This window comes from Helicoverpa zea, chromosome 5, assembly GCF_022581195.2.
Source record: "Helicoverpa zea isolate HzStark_Cry1AcR chromosome 5, ilHelZeax1.1, whole genome shotgun sequence".
Classification (NCBI taxonomy): Eukaryota; Metazoa; Arthropoda; class Insecta; order Lepidoptera; family Noctuidae; genus Helicoverpa; species Helicoverpa zea.
In genome coordinates, this window is record NC_061456.1 from 3175758 (window position 1) to 3194519 (window position 18762).

The 18762-nt window shown below is 33.6% G+C and overlaps 2 protein-coding genes and 1 long non-coding RNA gene across 3 annotated transcripts in view; 2 read left to right on the forward strand and 1 right to left on the reverse strand.

Moving 5' to 3' along the window:
- LOC124630798 (cystinosin homolog) overlaps positions 1-3248 on the forward strand; it is a 44270-nt gene extending 41022 nt beyond the window's left edge. Inside the window, exon 9 of the mRNA XM_047164808.1 lies at positions 1242-3248. Coding sequence (XP_047020764.1) covers positions 1242-1353 — 112 coding nt within the window. The 3' untranslated portion in view covers positions 1354-3248. The remainder of the gene's footprint in view (positions 1-1241) is intronic.
- On the reverse strand, positions 3232-3832 carry LOC124630800. Its single transcript, XR_006984449.1, has 2 exons — positions 3677-3832; positions 3232-3403 (listed from the first exon to the last, which is right to left on the reverse strand). It is a non-coding gene; the product is annotated as an uncharacterized LOC124630800 (long non-coding RNA).
- Positions 3833-7827: 3995 nt separating this feature from the next.
- The window catches only part of LOC124630258 (facilitated trehalose transporter Tret1-like), a 37837-nt gene continuing 26902 nt past the window's right edge, over positions 7828-18762 (forward strand). The window contains exon 1 of the mRNA XM_047164053.1: positions 7828-8120. Coding sequence (XP_047020009.1) covers positions 8107-8120 — 14 coding nt within the window. The 5' untranslated portion in view covers positions 7828-8106. The remainder of the gene's footprint in view (positions 8121-18762) is intronic.

Sequence of the window (18762 nt, forward strand, 5' to 3'; positions counted from 1 at the left end):
TAATTTGACAGATAGCTGCAAAAATGCTTTATCTCAGTCTTGAGTTTGGCAGAACTAGGTATCCATTGACCATGTTATGTGACTGGTATGCAGCAGCGTATCCTGTAAGCCCGAACGAGAAGATAGGATCTAGTACTAAGACTGGAAATATAAGCCATGGTTAAACGTTACTGTGGTAAGAAGAACTAAGTGGCATAGCTATGAGAATCTGGGAACGTTCTTAATTAGCAATGATATATCTAATGATACTATACCTACTATATTGTCGAAAAATATACTGCAGCTATTAGCACTTTGAAATAGGAGTGTGAAATTACTGAAATACAATATGTAGCAAACACCAAAATTACATTGATAATATAGCAGTTAATGTACGAGAGAATAGCGTTGTAAACCACAAGTCGGTAAATAGCGCGACTATCACTACAATATTTGAATAACATCATATTATGTCCATAGTAGGCTGGGTGAATGTACACATGACATTAAGCTACTACGACTATTTTCACTATCTTACTATTTACAAAGTATAGTGTACAATATTATTATCTTGGTATTCGTACAAAAACTTAAACTTATTGAGAAGCGCTAATAGCGACACCCTCGGTTGAAAGTGGCAAGGTCGCTTCTTTCTCAGTGCCATACATTTCCAAGTTCAATCATATTGATATATCATAGATCATAATAAGTAGTCCATTCAAAAAGGACTAATTCAACACGAACAAAATCTCTTGAATGCTTGGTATTTTTATGCGACTAGGCATAAAAATAGGTCTGTTTATGTAGGAAATACTTCCGACTATAGTCGGTAAATCCGACCTTACGTAATTAAAAATTAAATAGTAAGTTAATTAACAATATGGGCTGGAAAGGCCGCTAGGGTGGGTACCTAGGTCATCCGAACATGCTTGGTAGAACATGAATGAAATCTACAATACAGTTCTGTATATAGGTCAATGTAAGATGGTGATTACAATGTAGGTAATGAGGACTTACTATGTATACCTACTTAAATTACAATAGAGAACTAAATCCAGTGAAGGTTGTAGCCATCACTCCCATATGCCATTACATGCAAGGTATATTAATTTTAGAATAATAAATCTGAAGGATATGATGGACTACAATGATAACCTTAAGATATGAAGTAATTTATTATAATGCCATTGATGAACAAAAATCTGTACATACATGAAACATGCTATCCAACATATTTTTACACACACATTTTCTCCCAACAGAGAGGCGCGGTACATTCTGCTGCCTGGAACTACATCGACTGATGACGACGTGCCTTCGGGGGAACAACACCAAGTTAATGCTGAGGAGCCCTACCAAGGGGCTCCGGCGTAGCTTCCGCAAGACATACACACGGACATACTGAATCTCTCTTACTCGTAGCAAAAACTGCTGTAGTGCGAGGGAGTGAAAAGATCAAGGCGTAAGACCTAAGTATTCCAGAAAGGCCTTAGAAATTTTCCTATACAGGAAAATTATATGAAAGTGAAAGAACCTAGGAATGATCCCAAACGAGTTTGCTGAAGGATTAATTAACAAAATAAATTCCAAAAAGACGTAATGAAATGATGAACTGTTTAAACAGTACGGACGTACATCATGGGATATGAGCTAAATATAAACTTGGAACGTTCACAGAATACGCGGAAGCTAATATACGAGCTAACGAAATAAACAGACTTTTGAAATTATGTAAACACCAAAACGTCGTAACTGACAGTTTGGAACAAGAAATGGGGTGTTATAGCTGGCACGATCAAGTTCTTTTTTTTAAAAAAAAAAGCTTATAAAACTCTTTCGAAACGTCAAGCTCCAAGGAGGTTGTCTCACGGAGAAGAACCGGCAAGAAACTCCATCGTTATCCTTTATGGCTGCGCATCTCTCAGATACGGGAATCTGCATAAACTGTAGTGTGACAATACGACTCTATTCAACGAGATAAACAAACAATGCAGGCTTATTATATAGTATAATTACGCGTGTAGCTTATCGTACACTAAGCAAACAAGGACCCCTTTATAATGTTATAAAAGTGTTCTACAGACGTTCATACAAATTGTTTTACACACAACATGATATGTGTGTACTGAGACGTGATAAAGGACAATAAAAATGTGTGACTATAATGATTTAAATACCTATATGATAAACTTTAGTGCAAATAAAGTGAAGATGGGACAATAAGTATGTGGAGTAGCATTTTATTTTAATGTTCTGACATGGTGTTTTAGTTATAAGTATATTGTTATTTTTTGTAATATTTACTATTATTAATCCTAGTTTATCAAGCTACTACCCGTGCCGATAAAGAATGGGATTAGAAATCGCGACAGCTGTATTTACCTGTCGCTCATACACTATAGCACGTGAGCGAGAGTTGAATACAGCTGTCGCGATTTCTAATCCCATTCTTTATCGGCACGGGTTGTACTATTAAAACTGGAGTTTATAACAAATTAGCCTTTGTTGAAATAAAATAAGAATAAAACTGAAATTGAAATAAACCCATTTAATATGAGGTGGTGGTTGAATTGCATTTTAAATACTTTTGCTGCTTTACAGTATTCACCTACCTAATTTACACAATTTACTTACACATTTATGCATAGAAAGTCATAATGTGTTCATTTGAGATAGCTTAAAATCCTGAAAACATGGTTTATCAAAATTCTTACTCACACGAAGATACATGCGAAGTTCAATAGAGGATTATACATACATTATAAAACCTAAATGATGTTTACCCATGACAAGTGTACGTTATCCGCACTTATGTCATTCTAATCCATCTCATATTGCAGTTGCATAATATTTAATTGAACTGTTCATTCCGTACTATTGTTATATATGATGAATTCCAGTTTTTTTTTCACACAAATGATTATTTTGTTTGCGCATTTTTTTATTTAAATAACCGTATTTTATCCATGCATTGTTCGTAAATTAAGTTAATTATAGGTAGTCTGTATTTACTTTGTGTGTAGACAAATATTTACTTAAAGAAATGTATTTTTATCTTATAATTATGTAAATGTACTCGTAATAATGAAAGTGTATTTTACGAACATTCCGATGTAACCTTAAAAATATTTATTTAAGTCTCAATGTTAACCAGACAATGAAAAGCAATACTTAGAAATATAATTGTTTGTTTTGTATTTTTATCATTCTTGTATGTTTACAGTTTAAGGGGAAAAGGGAAAAATATAATCGTTTTTGGTACATAATAACTTAATAGTTTTATTTAATTTCTCAGAATCCTTCAGAATAAGTCCTTCAGAAATTGAAACAAACAGTTTTTTTTTTCAATAATCTATGTTGACACACTGGGATAACCAATAGCTCTTCGCCGCAAGCTATCATCTATTCTTCGAATTGGAGATTCCTGGAAATAAAAAAGTCTTGTTCGCACACAAGTCTAGATAATAACCATGCACAAATACATGTAACTTTATCAAGTGCAAGTTTGGCAGTCATTGAATGAATGCGTGGAAAGCATCAAGCAAAACAGAAAGAAAAACAAATGACTGTCATCATCTACCACGCGAAACAGAAAAAAAAAACAAATGACTATCACTGTCTACCTGTACCTAACTTGCAGATATTTTAATCGTGATAGAAAGATGATGATGTTAAATATTCTTTTACAACAACTAACCTTTTTAATCTTATTGAAGTTGGTCACAAAACAAACAGTAGGTAGCTGAAGCGTCAGTGAATGACACACGATCACGAGGCTGGCCGTATATTTACTCTACACCAGAGTAGGAGATAAGGCTCAATCGGTTCGCGTCCAGTCATGTGATGCTATATCTGCGAGAGGAAACGATAGTGTGCCCTGTAATTTATACGAGGCTTGGATCATCTGACCTACAGGAACCGCCATGGCTATCATTTAAACATCTTTGGCAGTTGTTACAGGTAGTCAGACGCTAAAAAGTCAGTCAAACGGCCTTGCGAAGAGTAACTGGTGGGGATTGAGGAGGTCAGATAGGTAGTGGCTCCATTCAAAACACTGGTACTGAGCTGCGTCCGGTTAGACTTTAAGGCGACCCCAACATAGGATAAGGTGAGACAGCCGAGTCGATGCAAATAAATCTGCCAAATTACGAGCCAAACCTAACGCCACAAATACTTATGAATAAGCTGTCAGTCTATTCACACGCATAGGACAAAATAGTCAGCACACACATAAAATTGAGTTTTGGGAGATATGAGTCTGAGCACTACTGAGCAGGCCATACCCTTTGCAAATAGAATGCCTCAAAAGAGTTGTGTCCAGTTGGTTCACTTCTGTAAGATACGAGGTATCATAAAGCCGTCTGCCAGACATTGACTCTGCGAACTTTGCGCATGCGTGACGTAGGTCATTGCAGATGTGTCACTGCGCGTTAATTGCATCGATGCCTTGTTTATTATTATTGATTTCTAGAATATTAGGGTCTTAAGCGAAATATTGTGAATAGAGACGTTTCCTTTCCTCAAACTGGGAATTTAACTAAGTATCTATCTGATGGCGCGTGTTTGAGTGTCGTCAGAGCTACTTCCTAATTGGAAAAAAACTAGGCCACCTAACGCCAGATCCTACAATAAATAATTTGTGGAGAAGTACTGAAATGTAGATAGCCTGGCCTTCGTTAAGGGGATGGCAAAAGGTGAGAAGGTAGAGTAGTCCCACGTGATCCGGTAGACAGAAAATGCACGTAGTATTTGTAAAGTAATCCCCACCAAATTGTTTAAAGTTGTAATAAGCTTTATGCCATGTAGTGTAAACAAGCACGTGACAGAAGTAAATAGTCTCATCGTGACATAAATAATAACACAATTTATCATTACGCGAGTTCAACATAATGCAAAGGACATTTTTTCAGGGAAAGTCGTTCAACTATTATTTATTTTTGTTGTTTAAATAAATCTTTCTCGATTACGGCGACGACATTCTATTTTGAACGATATCCAACCGAACTATCATAGTTTTGATTAAGAGCAATGTGTGAACGAGAAAACTACTCGAAGACATTTCGTAATAAGGGACAGACAAAATAGTTTTTTCTTGAGAGGATAGTTAAAATATAAAAATATCTTCGCGACCTATTTAGTGCGACATTATTAGAACATCGGGAGTGGATAAAGTTCGTGCCAAAATGGATACAGCAAAGAATCAATTTGATATTGCTTCTTTTACTGTTTTTCTAGAAAATACATTTCTATTATCTGAGAAAATGCTTATTACTTTTTATTTAATTGCATTTTTTCTATGGATACGTGAGGGTTTCTCCATGAAATGTCTACCTACCTAATGATGACATATTTTTTTCATGTGTGTGTGATCACAAGATCCTACTATCATCATAACTTCTAAAATAGAATCCCACCATTTATTGAATGAATTACAACCAATACAAATCACCGATCTGACGCTGGCGTTTCTCCAAACAAACAAGAATCAGACAATATTCGATACAAGATGAACAAACAACTTGTAAACCCGATGCTATGTATAGACGGCCATGGTCCATGGCATTTCATTGATCTCATAGTAAATTGCTCGTAAAGTGTGATAGTGGCGGTTTTACTGCCGGAATGCTTATTGTATGCCGATAAAAGTTTTTTATCAGTACTACATAATATGGGTTTGTAAAGGTGGAAGTGATCGTGCAGGTGTTTCAATAATTCAGCAAATATAATTAATGCTGAATCCTTGTAAAACTAAACGGTATCGATGGCTGCAGGACAAGTGAGTGTTAGAATAGATTTTCCCTAACCAGATCACACCAGATACGAATAAACATGAAATGTTGGCATTGACCGCGGAAAAGGTAGGAGTTTCGTATGAAAAGCTCATGGTAAGCTCAAAGTAATGTGACAATCTATCTACTTACTATTTCGAGATGCTCTGATGTTTGTGTTACTTATTTGATGATGATTGACGTACAGTGCGGTTAGACAGTAACTTGGCATTTCATGGGATGGGTTCAGCAATTGACTTCGATGGCTGACTATGGTGTTAACAATGACGATTTGTTATGAACCATGATGCTTATTAATATGATACTTTGTCTTTTTATCCAGCTATCATGCCAAATCTATTGAACTGATTCATTTCAACACAGACAGTCTTAACTACTTGAGGAATATTTACCAACAAGACTATTTTCCAACCGCGTGCAGAAAATTGTTCCTTCATGCCGAGGAAAATACTAGGATCCTAACATTTTGTTTTTCTCACTACAAGTTGTCGCCAACTGTTTGTACCTAGTCTGTGTAAATATTGTTCACATGATCGAGAGACGAACTATTTTAACTTACACATAATATTTGCTCTCATCACTTGTTGATCACCGACTTGTTAATTTAGAGTACAAGTATATAAATATTCCGCGAATTTCACGACACGTCTGATCTGATCTTTGTGCATTCAAGTGAAATGATTAGGTAGTGATACTTAAGTTGTTATTAAGGGTGCAATTACATGGTGCAAGAAGCTTGCGCATATTGAGGCACAAGAGCAGGCTACATGCATTTTAAAAACGCGCGGATCTAGCGACTCAAGCATGTACCAAAACAAAATACCCACCCGCGTGCTCTGTTGCGTGCGCGCGGGTCACTTGCGCATGTTAACTTGCTCCAGCTATATGCATCGTGTAGAAGCACCTTAAGTCGTGGTGTCTGGTCAATATTTAACAACTATACAGCCTTTGCCTGTCAACCAGCTTGTAACAATGTAAATAAGGTTTATACAATTAGAGGTTGGAAGCTGTAGGCCTTACCTTGAAGTTCATGGTACTGGTAAACGCATATCTTACGAATCGGATCCTAGGGAAGCCGTGTATTCGAACGCACCGAATTAATCACGCCCTGTAAAGGAGTTTGGAAGTAACATATAGAGTACTAGCTATATTCTATAAATACTTACTTCTAACGTCACAATACTGTGTACCCTTTGACATTTACCTTTAAGAATTAAAGGAATGCCGTATGCATTTTATTGCCAATCGGCCATCGTTACGAGGTAAACAAAACTATTAAACGCTACTTTGTTTAACATACTAAATAGTAAATAACTTGAATGCTAATTGTGATAAAAGTTGGCAAATACGTTATGTTTTGTCTAGGAAATAAATAAGTTAATTTACACACGAAAGTTCCAGCTTGTAAACGAACCCGATATCTAAAAGTTCAAGAGAATTTTATCCATTAATGACGTCGATATTTGTAAAAGATATGTTTGTTTGTAGTATCATATTTACTGTTTGAAAACAACATTAATATTAAAACAGTCTCGAAACTTCTTTAATTTCATGAAAGCTTGGCTACGGTGATCATAATAAATTATTTAATGTAGGCATCACATACTACAATATTCGTCAGTGCTACGGTCAAGGTTCTATTAATAATAGTGCTACGCCGTAGCAATGAAAATACTTTGGAAAACCGATTGTTCGACATACGCACGAATACTTTGAGACTAAAATGTTTTTGGTTAATAATTGGTTTTTGTTTGTAGTTTTAGATGAGTATTTATTACGTTTAGATTATTTAAAATTTATATATTTATAAAAAAAAATACTTTTGAACGGTTCTTTGATCGCACATGACAATATGATGATCTCTGTGGCTAAGATATCGATGTAAACAATTAAATTACATATTACTGATACCATAATTTCCTTGAAAAGAAAATGTAACGCGTTTTTTTAAGTTTTCGTGACGTCCTGAAAACCTTGTCCGGTTCTACGCTCTGTTCTTTCATCAGTGTCTCCGTGCGTAGGTAAACACCACAAAGGTTTCAGTCAGCAGTGTTAATTAAAGATCGCGTCAACCGGCGAGCTTTGTCGCGTGAACAAAATAATCATAAATCGCGGGAAAATCGCATTTCTTGTCAGTTGCCGCGCAAACGCTGGGCAGCGCAGACGCGTATGTCAAATTAACATGCGCGGGAAATCGATCGAGACTAAACTCGAATAGTGATTTTAAAGTTTCGGTCATAAATAATGTGATAGTAATTAATAAGTGAAATTATTCCCTGTGATATTGTGTACACATAAGTACTTTATTTTTTTTTAGTAAAAGTGCAATTTTATCATAATGGCGGATGAAAAGTAAGTAGAAGTTTTGATGCTAATGATGATGAGCTCAATGAACTTGCACCTACTTAAAATTGTGTGTTGTTTATTTAAGAATTATTTATTAAAATGATACAAAACGTGCTTAGCCGGTGCAAGGAACTTAGATAAACAACAGATTCCTGCGGTTTGTCTCAGATTGACAAAGGTCTAGAAATATCGTCGTCTATCCCCTTTTCTTGATTTTTAAGCACAGTTTGAATTCATCAGAATAATTTTACATAGTCTTCAGATAATTATAAATAGAATCACAGGAATATCACATGAAATTTCATTGCCATATTTTACTATTATATTTATTTAAATAATAGGGTATTTCTATGTTTTGATTCTAATACCATTATGCGGGTAGGGAACAAAGTAGTGTAAATGTCGCGTATCTTCTGAGATGATAACTCAGCTATATGTGTCTACATACCTATGTAGATAATATATTTACCGAAGACGACTTGTAAATATGTTCACGTGTAGCTACTTTATACATTAATGCCCTTCTAATTATGTACCTACATTCATTTTACCTATAATGGGCAATTTTCAACGTAGGTATATCCATTATTTCATTCTGTGAAATATACATTATGTCTCGATAAATGTGCTTTAAAAAATACGACACAAATAAATATTTAACATAGTGATTTCTGTGACATATTTTTGTAGAAAATAAAACATATAAGCTATTATTAAACTGCTAATAATATCAGAAAGAATTTCAACGATTTTTCTTTTGAAACAGCGAATAAAATTAAAATAATTTCATCTATTAGTGTCTGTCTAATTCCTAATAGTTAGCCCCGTTATCTAAGTAGGTAAGCGAGCACGACGAACGTTCCAATACACGCATGATCCGTTACTACATTCCGAAACTACATTTGTGGACTAAAAATTACGAAAACACGACGCCATTTAGTTAAATGCCGAGTGATAATTTAGGTAAACTATTAGGTATACGAGTTAGAATGTTTCTTAAGATATTGCAGATGACACTAGTCTTAAATTAAGCTAAACTGGTAATTAGAGGTGTAGTTTGTGATGGTTTAGAAATAAAATCTCTGGATCTATTGAACCTATATTGAAGAATTCTATCACTGTTGGAAAGCTGCATCCTTTCCGAGTAACATAGCTATATTTTATACCGGTACGAGCAGTAGTTCCCACGAGACGCGTGTGAAATCGCGGGAAAACGGCTAGTTGATACTTACATGAATTGTAAAAAACAACCTGTTATAGCAAACCTTAATGAGTATACACAAAAGTATTTTTGTACTTCATTATTTACTCCATTTACTTGCATACATAGATAATAGTATTATTGAGCACGTTATATGTAGTGCAATGGTACTGCAAATAGTTTCATTATCAACCATTATCACTTAAATAAAACAGCCGTTTGTGACCGTATTCGCTATGCGCAGGATACGATAAACATTGCTGTCATTTCATATGTCTATGCGGTACAATTCGTTTGTTAAAAATAATATTAGTAATAAGCTTTTACCCTGCATCGGTGTATACTTAGTTTTTAGGTCCCCAAGATACAGGCAGCGCCTAGTTTGGGGACCACAGAACCTATGAAAATGTCTCCCATAGAGAAGTTACAGCGAACATTTGTAATAATTTACTTTAATTTTAAAAAAGTGACTCATTAATGTAACTGTGGATCAATAAACTTATTATTATTAAACTTACTTACGATGTTACTGTTAGCGTTACAGTGTTTTAAATATTGATTCTGCAATTGGGGATCTAGCAAATTTTAATTCTAAAACCATGAAAATTAGTCTAGCTATTCTCAAGTTATTACACAGTAAGTAAGGACAATGGACATGTTTGCCTTTTGCAAAAATATTCGAAAACAAAATATTAGAGGCATAAAAATGTATTATGAGAATTAGGCAGAAAGTTTTAAAGAAAATTTTCACTTTATGACATTCTTAGTGTGGAAAGATTGATATCTGAAAGTTAAGATAAACAAATTAACAAAATGTTTGCATTATTGATGAGTGCTTTTAAACAAAAGTTTTAATAAAAGAGCTTTGGAGCGTTTTCAAAAAATACCTCACCTATGATGTTACATGATGGCTTAAAACATAATAATTTGTTATCATTGTTATTTGTACGCGTCGGGTGGGACACGGTACATAGGTACCTACATAATGTTTGTATGTTTGTTCACACATTTTACAGGTTGACGTAAAGATAAAAATGTTATAATCAAATAAATAAAACTGTGTAGTTATCTATGGAATTACGGTTATTTGAGTTAAACATTATCTCAAGTTGTTACTGTCGAAGAATATTTTGATGAGTATTTTACCGACTTTTTACTTACTTATTACTACTGCTAGAGATAAAATTAAACCAAATGGCATCCTAATTTGGTTTCTATCAATTTTAGTACTTTTATTGTGTCTCCTAAATGCAACAAAAAGGAAAATAAATAGTGATAAATTATTGTGGTTGTACTAAGAATTTCTCATCTAGAAAATTCAATACCTAATGTATTTACAGTTCTGCTAGTAAAAGAGATCAGATAATTTTAATTAATGATATTAACGAGATGAGTAACGCTTAATTAGATATTTAGATTATCTACTCATTTGCTTATAATTAAGGTTTATTGCATGTTAAACACGTGATCTCAATCCATGTATAATTTTCTTCACATTGTAAAATCACTTTTCTTTGAAGCCATATCACGGTTTTAGAATATTTTACTTTAATCAGTTTAGCAGTTTGACTCCATATAGATATAAATTCCCTTTTTGAATGTTATTGTTATTAATATATGTAATTAGCATTCGAAGTGCACTGAGAGGTGAAGGGCGTGATAAGAAGTCAATGACCTTTAGTGTTTATTGATTAATAATTATGATTCAATCAAGTCTGTGAATTATAGTTCGGCCATTCAGAGAATGCGTTCCTGACACGTCGCGATTGAACTGACGACGTAACTTTGCAATGGCGTTGCAGTTACGATAAAAATATTTTTGCTGGTTGTTTACCGTTTTAACAATTGAGGAGCATTAAAACAACATTATTATATCAATAATCAATGAATGTTATAATTTTGTGCCAAACTGAGTGTCAAATAACTTGGTAAACAATATTTTTCTAAATCTATACTGCGCTATTACAAGGTTATGTCAGCGGTTTATATTTTGTAGTGCTGTGCTAAAAATAACAGGCAAGTATCGTAATCTGTTCTTATACAGTTATAATATAAAATAATACGTTTTGATTTTCTTTTTAAGAATTGGAAAATAATGGACTATAAGACTTAATTATAACTTTTATGAAATATAAAAATAAAACTATGACCAAACCGCATTTTTATACTTAGATTAAAAATGGTAACCCCAAATGGCGTTATGGGCCGCCATTTTGTGACGCTAAAACAGTCGTCCGTTGTCGTTTCGTGCGCATAGACCACGTTTTTCAAGTGTTTTCGATCTGTTTTTATTTGATTACCCGGCTTTTGTTAGACCGAGATATCAGGATTGATTATGTTATTGATAATAATATAATTATACATGTAGGCGAAGATGATGATGAAGACACCACCTCCTCAAGCAAATCGGAGTCTGATTAATATTCTGTTCGCACATTCAATTCAATGTACTTGTAACAAAGAATAAATAAAACAATTTTATTATATGAATATTACCTTTTTTTGGTTTCCACTTAAATAACTAAAATATAAAACAAATGATTCCGCCAATTTAAAACGAAAATAATCTTAAAATAATGCGGCGGTTCATTTTGAAGGAACGGTAACGAACTCAGTGTTATGTTGTGCCCATCACTAGTCGTGACTAACTGATAGGTGTCAGGAACGCATTCTCTGAACGGCCGAAGTATAACTGTTTTATTGGACTTTCTTTTTACTAAACTGAATATTAATAGGTATCTGTAGCCTGAATATTAATAGGTATCTGTAACTGAATATTAATAGGTATATTTTTTTGTATTTTTTTATAGTAGGTACACTTATTATTATTATCTAAACTATCCATGTATAAAATCGTAGGGTATTAGATAACACCACATTTTTTTAGATCCATTCAGCTTAAGATAGATCGAACTTTATATAATATTTTAAAAAAAAAACGTAACTTTGCAATGGCGTTGCAGTTACGATAAAAATATTTTTGCTGGTTGTTTACCGTTTTAACAATTGAGGAGCATTAAAACAACATTATTATATCAATAATCAATGAATGTTATTACGTCGTCAGTTCAATCGCGACGTGTCAGGAACGCATTCTCTGAATGGCCGAACTATAATCACAGAACATCTAACATCACACAAAGAACCTTTCACAGCCTAAAAACCCTTTAAAAAATACCTTAATTCACATAGGAAATGATTCAGGTTGTCGACCGGCTCACGTGTTCCATCTGAATGAGATCTGGCTGGCTGCCATCACCCTTCACCTTGCACTCTTGGCACCAAAGCCCCGGCGTTGAGTTACACCATCACGTGTTCTGGACAAAAAACCTCAATGTGGGTAGTGAGAATGTGAACTAACGTGTTATTAATGTGTATGTCAACTGGAACTTTGTTGTGTGGGTTTTGTGTTGGAATCTAGATTTTACTGTAGGTTTTTCTTCCGATGTTATTAATTGCATTTTTAAATGGTTTTAAAGTTCTGAACGTCTGTCCGTATCCGGATAAAATCTTCTTCCTCCTGCCCTGTTCCCATAAAATATAACTTATTTATAATTTTAAAATCGAATCAGTAGTTCCGGAGCCTTTGGGTAGTTTTAGAACAAACAAATGAAGAATGATCTAGCTTTATTTTAATAGCATAGAAGTAGAGAAAAGGGAATTTTGTGTTTTCGAGTTGGGAATTCTTTAATTATGAAACATCAAACATTAATTTATAAAAAAAATGCGACGTATTAAAAGACTACGCCAAAATTCCAAATCAGCGATAAAATATGATGGAATACCACCCAAAGCTAATTTTACTACACCATACCGATCTATTATCGCTATCTTCTAACAGTTCTCGTCGGTAAACATGATTAATCACTACAGACAGTGTTACCAGTATTAAGTACAAGTGCGGTAAATGATTACCTAGTAATACATAATACCTCTATGCAATCGATAGATGGTTGTCGCTTGATTAATCGAAGAGTTATTAAATGTGCTCAAGTGGTCTCGCCGATAGGGGTTTGGCAATGGCGTCATAACTTTTGGCTTATAGAAAACTCATAAGATAAAGTATTTTGATGATATTGTTAGGCTGCGTGTTATACTTATCATCATCCGACTTTATCCCTTTGTGTCATTCAAAGCCAAATAAAAACCTTTTTTATTTTTATCAAACGATATCAAAGATCATGTATAGATTTGAATGATATGAAGGGAAGACAGCTTACAGCTTCTTAAATACTCAAATTTAAGATGACATGAAAAGCGCAATGAAATTACAGAAGGAAGAAAAGTCAAGAAAACGTAAAACAATTTTAGTATTGGTTTTTCATTTGAATTTAATAATTCAAGAAATGTAAATATCAGTAAACTACTTTGTAACGAAAAGCGTAGGTAATACATTCCCAAAGGGCTTATTGCATCACCGATTGTTGGCTCGCCTGTTACAAGCCAAGATTGGCTGCAAAAATAGTATAAAATTAATTAAACGGGTCAAAGGCTTCGTCCCTCAATTCATTCAAATTAATTTGTTGGCTGTGACGTTTCTATCGTAGGAACAAAACGTTTTTAGAAATGACATTACAGGGCTGTTGACCTTGCACGAATATCTCAGTATTTAGTACAGTAAGATAGTCACGTGTTTCAAAATTTTCCTAGACGTTTTCGTACTGCAACTGTGTATATAAATAGGTACCTATATTTCCATAATCTCTACTGAAATACCTACATAAACCTTTCGCAAGAATCACGCAAGCTTGTGCAAATTCGCGCCAATTCCTTATCCTATGAAGTTCGTTCCCTGTGGTGTTGCCAAACGCCAAAATGAGGAGTTTATTTATGTTTTGTTTTCATGCGGTCGTCTCGTGTCCAGTGTTTGTTTGTAGCAACGTTTTGATAGCAAATTCAATTTTTGGGGTTTCAGGAAACCTTCAAACCTTCGAACTTTCAAGGGAAAAAAAGATCTCGACGATCTTGGCTTATGATATCATTTTGTCGTCATCCTTCTGTGCCAAGAACTTTTTTCTCTAAAATGAAAAAGATACCAAACTGAAATAAAACTTACTAATAGATTAGTGAAATATATCAATTGTTAGGGTCATTTATAACGCACTTACAATACATTTGAAAAGAAAATCAATACACATTAAATTACAATCATACTTAGCATGAATATGAGTTCCTTAATATGAGCGATGTATCCTAAAATATTCTAGTCACATACTTATTTTATATTTTGTGAACAAACAGCGCTTAGCTGTTAAATAATGTGAACATAAAATAATGTATTTTCTATAAAAACTATCGTTTTTCTTACAAACAATAGAATTGCAGTTTGAATCGTCAGTTGCATTTAGCTTAACAACATTTCCCTTACATAAGTATAAATATAATAATCTAAATACAATTACAGAACAGATAAATAAATGGCTCCTGATTTATTCATCATTGGCACAAAATAAAACTAGACTGAACCAGAGCCAAAAAACTACGTCATTTTTTTCTTTTCACTGTCAAAAAAAGTTTGCAAAAATAATGTCTCCAACACATTCATGTTGGACCAAACATCTTGGACAATATTGGTTCAAATAAATTGCACTATTTCAGGAAGGCTACAAACATTGCATTGGTCATATCTAAGGTTGGGGTTGGTTGAAACATTGGGCATGTTGGAACAATGTTTGTACCGAAGGAGACGAAACACGAGACTGGACTTATATAACCAAAGTGGGTGTGGCAAAGTTATTTCAGATATTTACGTAGCCAACAAATCTTCAGAATGACGTGTGGTACCGATAATGAGAAATGAAACGCAGTGCCAAACGTTATACGAAATTAGGCATGCCAAAATGTTTGTTTTCGAATAAAAACTGATTTTTACGCGGTTAAAGCTTAATTAATAATACATATTTATAGGAAGTGTACATAGTGGGTAATAAGTTAGATATATAATTTTACTATTTTTAAAAGTAATGTAAATATTTCAGTTAATTTAAATAAATTAATGGGTTAAATTTTTTTTTTAACACAATACGATGTAAAAAATATGATGTAGAAGGTTTTAAATCTCCTTTGTTACCCATAATCAAAAAAGGTTATTACAAAAAAGAAATTAAAATTAGTTTTTTATTTAATACTGTCCATTTTATCAGAAAAAAAACTTCAAGCATAGCCATAAAACCAAATAAAAAGAAAATAAAGAAAAAAAAACTTAATGGCATCTGACATTTTCAGAGCTCATACGGTAACCAGTACCTACCTACCTACTTGGAAATTTTGCACCAAAAAGTTTTCAACTTATTTCAGAAAGAGTTCTGGCCTAGAAACTACGCGAAGTCACATTTACTTGGCGGCAATCCACAGGAAGACATTAATAGTTGGATGACTCCCATAACACTACAAAGCTTTCAAAAGCTAAAATGGGGAATAAACTTTGATCGTCGGTACAAAGCCGTGTCAAGGTCTAGAATATTTACTTCTTCTTTCCAATATTTGAGATGATGCATAGGAATAACTCGAAAGAATTAGAGAACCTTTGGGCTTATGACTTTTAGTCATCTGAGTGTAATTAAAACTATGTAGGTATGTGTGCCCAAATAATATGTAGTAGAACTCAATAAACCATTATCGTGTTATCCTAACACCATTACAATTGATATCGGTTAAGCAGATATCATCAACATTCGGTTGCACCATGCCTCTTGAGTGTTCCCTCTATGCTCGGTTATAAAACAGTAACATACTCTTTTAAACACACTAATATTTTTATCAATTTCACATATCTTATCAAACAAACGTGTTAACATCATGTTAAAGTCACCTTTGTCGCATAATTTTGGTTTGTAAAAAAATCTGTGTCGCTGATTGCGTTTTTTGATAAGTATAATTAGCATATAAATTAATCTGTTCAATGATTAATGCCCGCACTGCGGTGCAGCTCAATAGTATTAATTGTTTATGTATATACCTATTGATGATGTTTTTCTAGATAAATATAATGTTGATAAAGGTAATTGGTTGATGACGTCTTATAGAAAGGTAGGGAAGGTAGAGAACGACCCAAAATAATGCATTGGGATACGGACAGGGAAATGATGATAGATAAAAATAATTTAGCAGACAGACACAAATAAGCATCAAATTCAGAATATACAAGTTTTTATTTTATTAGGCTCCGCTTATATAGGGTATAGGGCTATTAATAAATATGTATGTTGATTCATAAAATCACAAATAACCAAACCTAGTTTATTGGAAGCCCTCCAGTTTCATATTATACGTAATCTTGTAGCTAATATATTATGTATTTACTTTAGACCCGCTTGTATTGTATACATAAGGATTATTGTAATACACACGTGACAATATACAAGTCCCACACTATTATATACTGTGTATGCGCATAATCGGTTTTATTTATCGCGATAAATAAAAATAAAGATATATGACATTGACTAAAGATTATTGAATAATAGAATAGAATCATGTTGGGTGATGGTTGTGTTTTGTTTTAGTTGATTTCAATCTTTAGCAATAGCCAGGACCTTAACTTGTGGATTTTCTTTTACCATCCACCATTTTACTACGATTGTCATCGAACTGTATAATTAAGTTTTTATATCTATACATTCTTGACATGACTTGTTTTGAGTATTAATCAAATTAATGTTCCCTCCCATTGTGTGAAGCTGAAAAGAGTGACAGACGCTTGCTGACTGAACTTATTCATATTTTCTCTGGTATCCTACGTGTTCCAGGGTCGGGATAACTCTTTCGGACAATCCTACAACCCCGGCAATATTCTTTTTATCCCAGCCATTACAATTCTCAGTATTTACGTCGTAATCCGTAGTTTTGGCAATCGTCTCTAGCGTCCGCTTTGACGACGAGCACTTTGCTATTTTTAGTAAGAACTTAGTACGTGCATTTATATAGAAACCGAGACTAATATTTTTATGAATTCAGTCTAGGAACTAGAATATCAGTCACTCTTTATGTTCCCTTGAGAGTATCATAGACTGTTTAACGATAAACACCGACATGGTAATAAAATATAGATTCGGCTCTTGTCATGTCGCGTACGCTAAATCATTAACACCCAATCATTTGACATATGAACAATCAAGTTCAATTGGCTATCTATGAACAGATTTAAATATTTCAAATGCTTATTAGTTACTCGTACTTACATTAAATAGGTTTAATGACCATCATATTACCATATGTATCGATGAGTCCATTCTTATAGACTGGTATGTCTTATCCCACCCAAAACAAAAATGTGAAAGACTGCCAAGTTCGATAATATGGGAATGCTTCGCCTATAAAAGAAGTGAGATCTGAATAAGTACCAAGTTCCATACACATACCTCAGTTAAAAATAGTTACTTTTTAATGATGTTACTTGGCAAGTTTTCATACACCTTGTTATAAACCTACTAAACGCAATGAATCAAGTATTTAATTTTCTATTAAAACTTGCCAAGTAATCATCATTAAAAAGTAACTATTTTTAACTGAGGTATGTGTATGGAACTTGGTACTTATTCAGATCTCACTTCTTTTATAGGCGAAGCATTCCCATATTATCGAACTTGGCAGTCTTTCACATTTTTGTTTTGGGTGGGATTTCATTTATTTTTGTAAGGTTGTTTATTTTATTTTTTTCTTATGATGAAGTTAGTTAAAGAAATGTCTCATTTATACTATCTTTTAGATTTTTTAATATGCACTATGTTTCTTACAAAGAAATGAACTAGATTAACTATGTCTAGATTTACCAACTGACTGACAAGACATGTTATCATATATTATGTTCGTGGATCAAAGTTACACATTCGTTATTTTCGAAAGTGATTCACACTTGGCCGTTTTCAGATTTTTACTTTACTTTGACTAAATACAAACCTTTGTACCATTCGAAGATATATTATATAAATATAGATAAATTTAGTTCGTTTTAGTTCCTTAGGGGTATAAATTTACACCGGGTATAAAACACCTTCATTATTTTGAAACCGACTCACACTTGGCCATTTTCAGATTTTTCCCTTTACCTTGACATAAAGACCTACCTCCATGCCAAATTTCAAGTCAATACGACCATTGGAAGTGGTCTAGGTTTTTGATGAGTGAGTCAGTGAATAAGTGAATCAGTGTATAGTAAAAATAGCGATTTTCTGACGTCAATATCTCAAGACCTACAATAGGTATATTAATGAAATTTTGTATTTTAGATAAGTGAGGGGGTCTCAACAGATACTAGAAATTTGATATGCGTAAATAAAATAGATTTTGAGTTACAGGGGGGTCGAATTTGGCCCGAAATGGTTCGTGTAATATAACCCACGGCCGGTGTGTCGCCTTTTTTGCTCGAACTTGGCGGACACACTGCCGTGTGTCTAGATTTATATGCACAATTAGTATCGCGGCAATTTAATATTATGTTTGTATTTT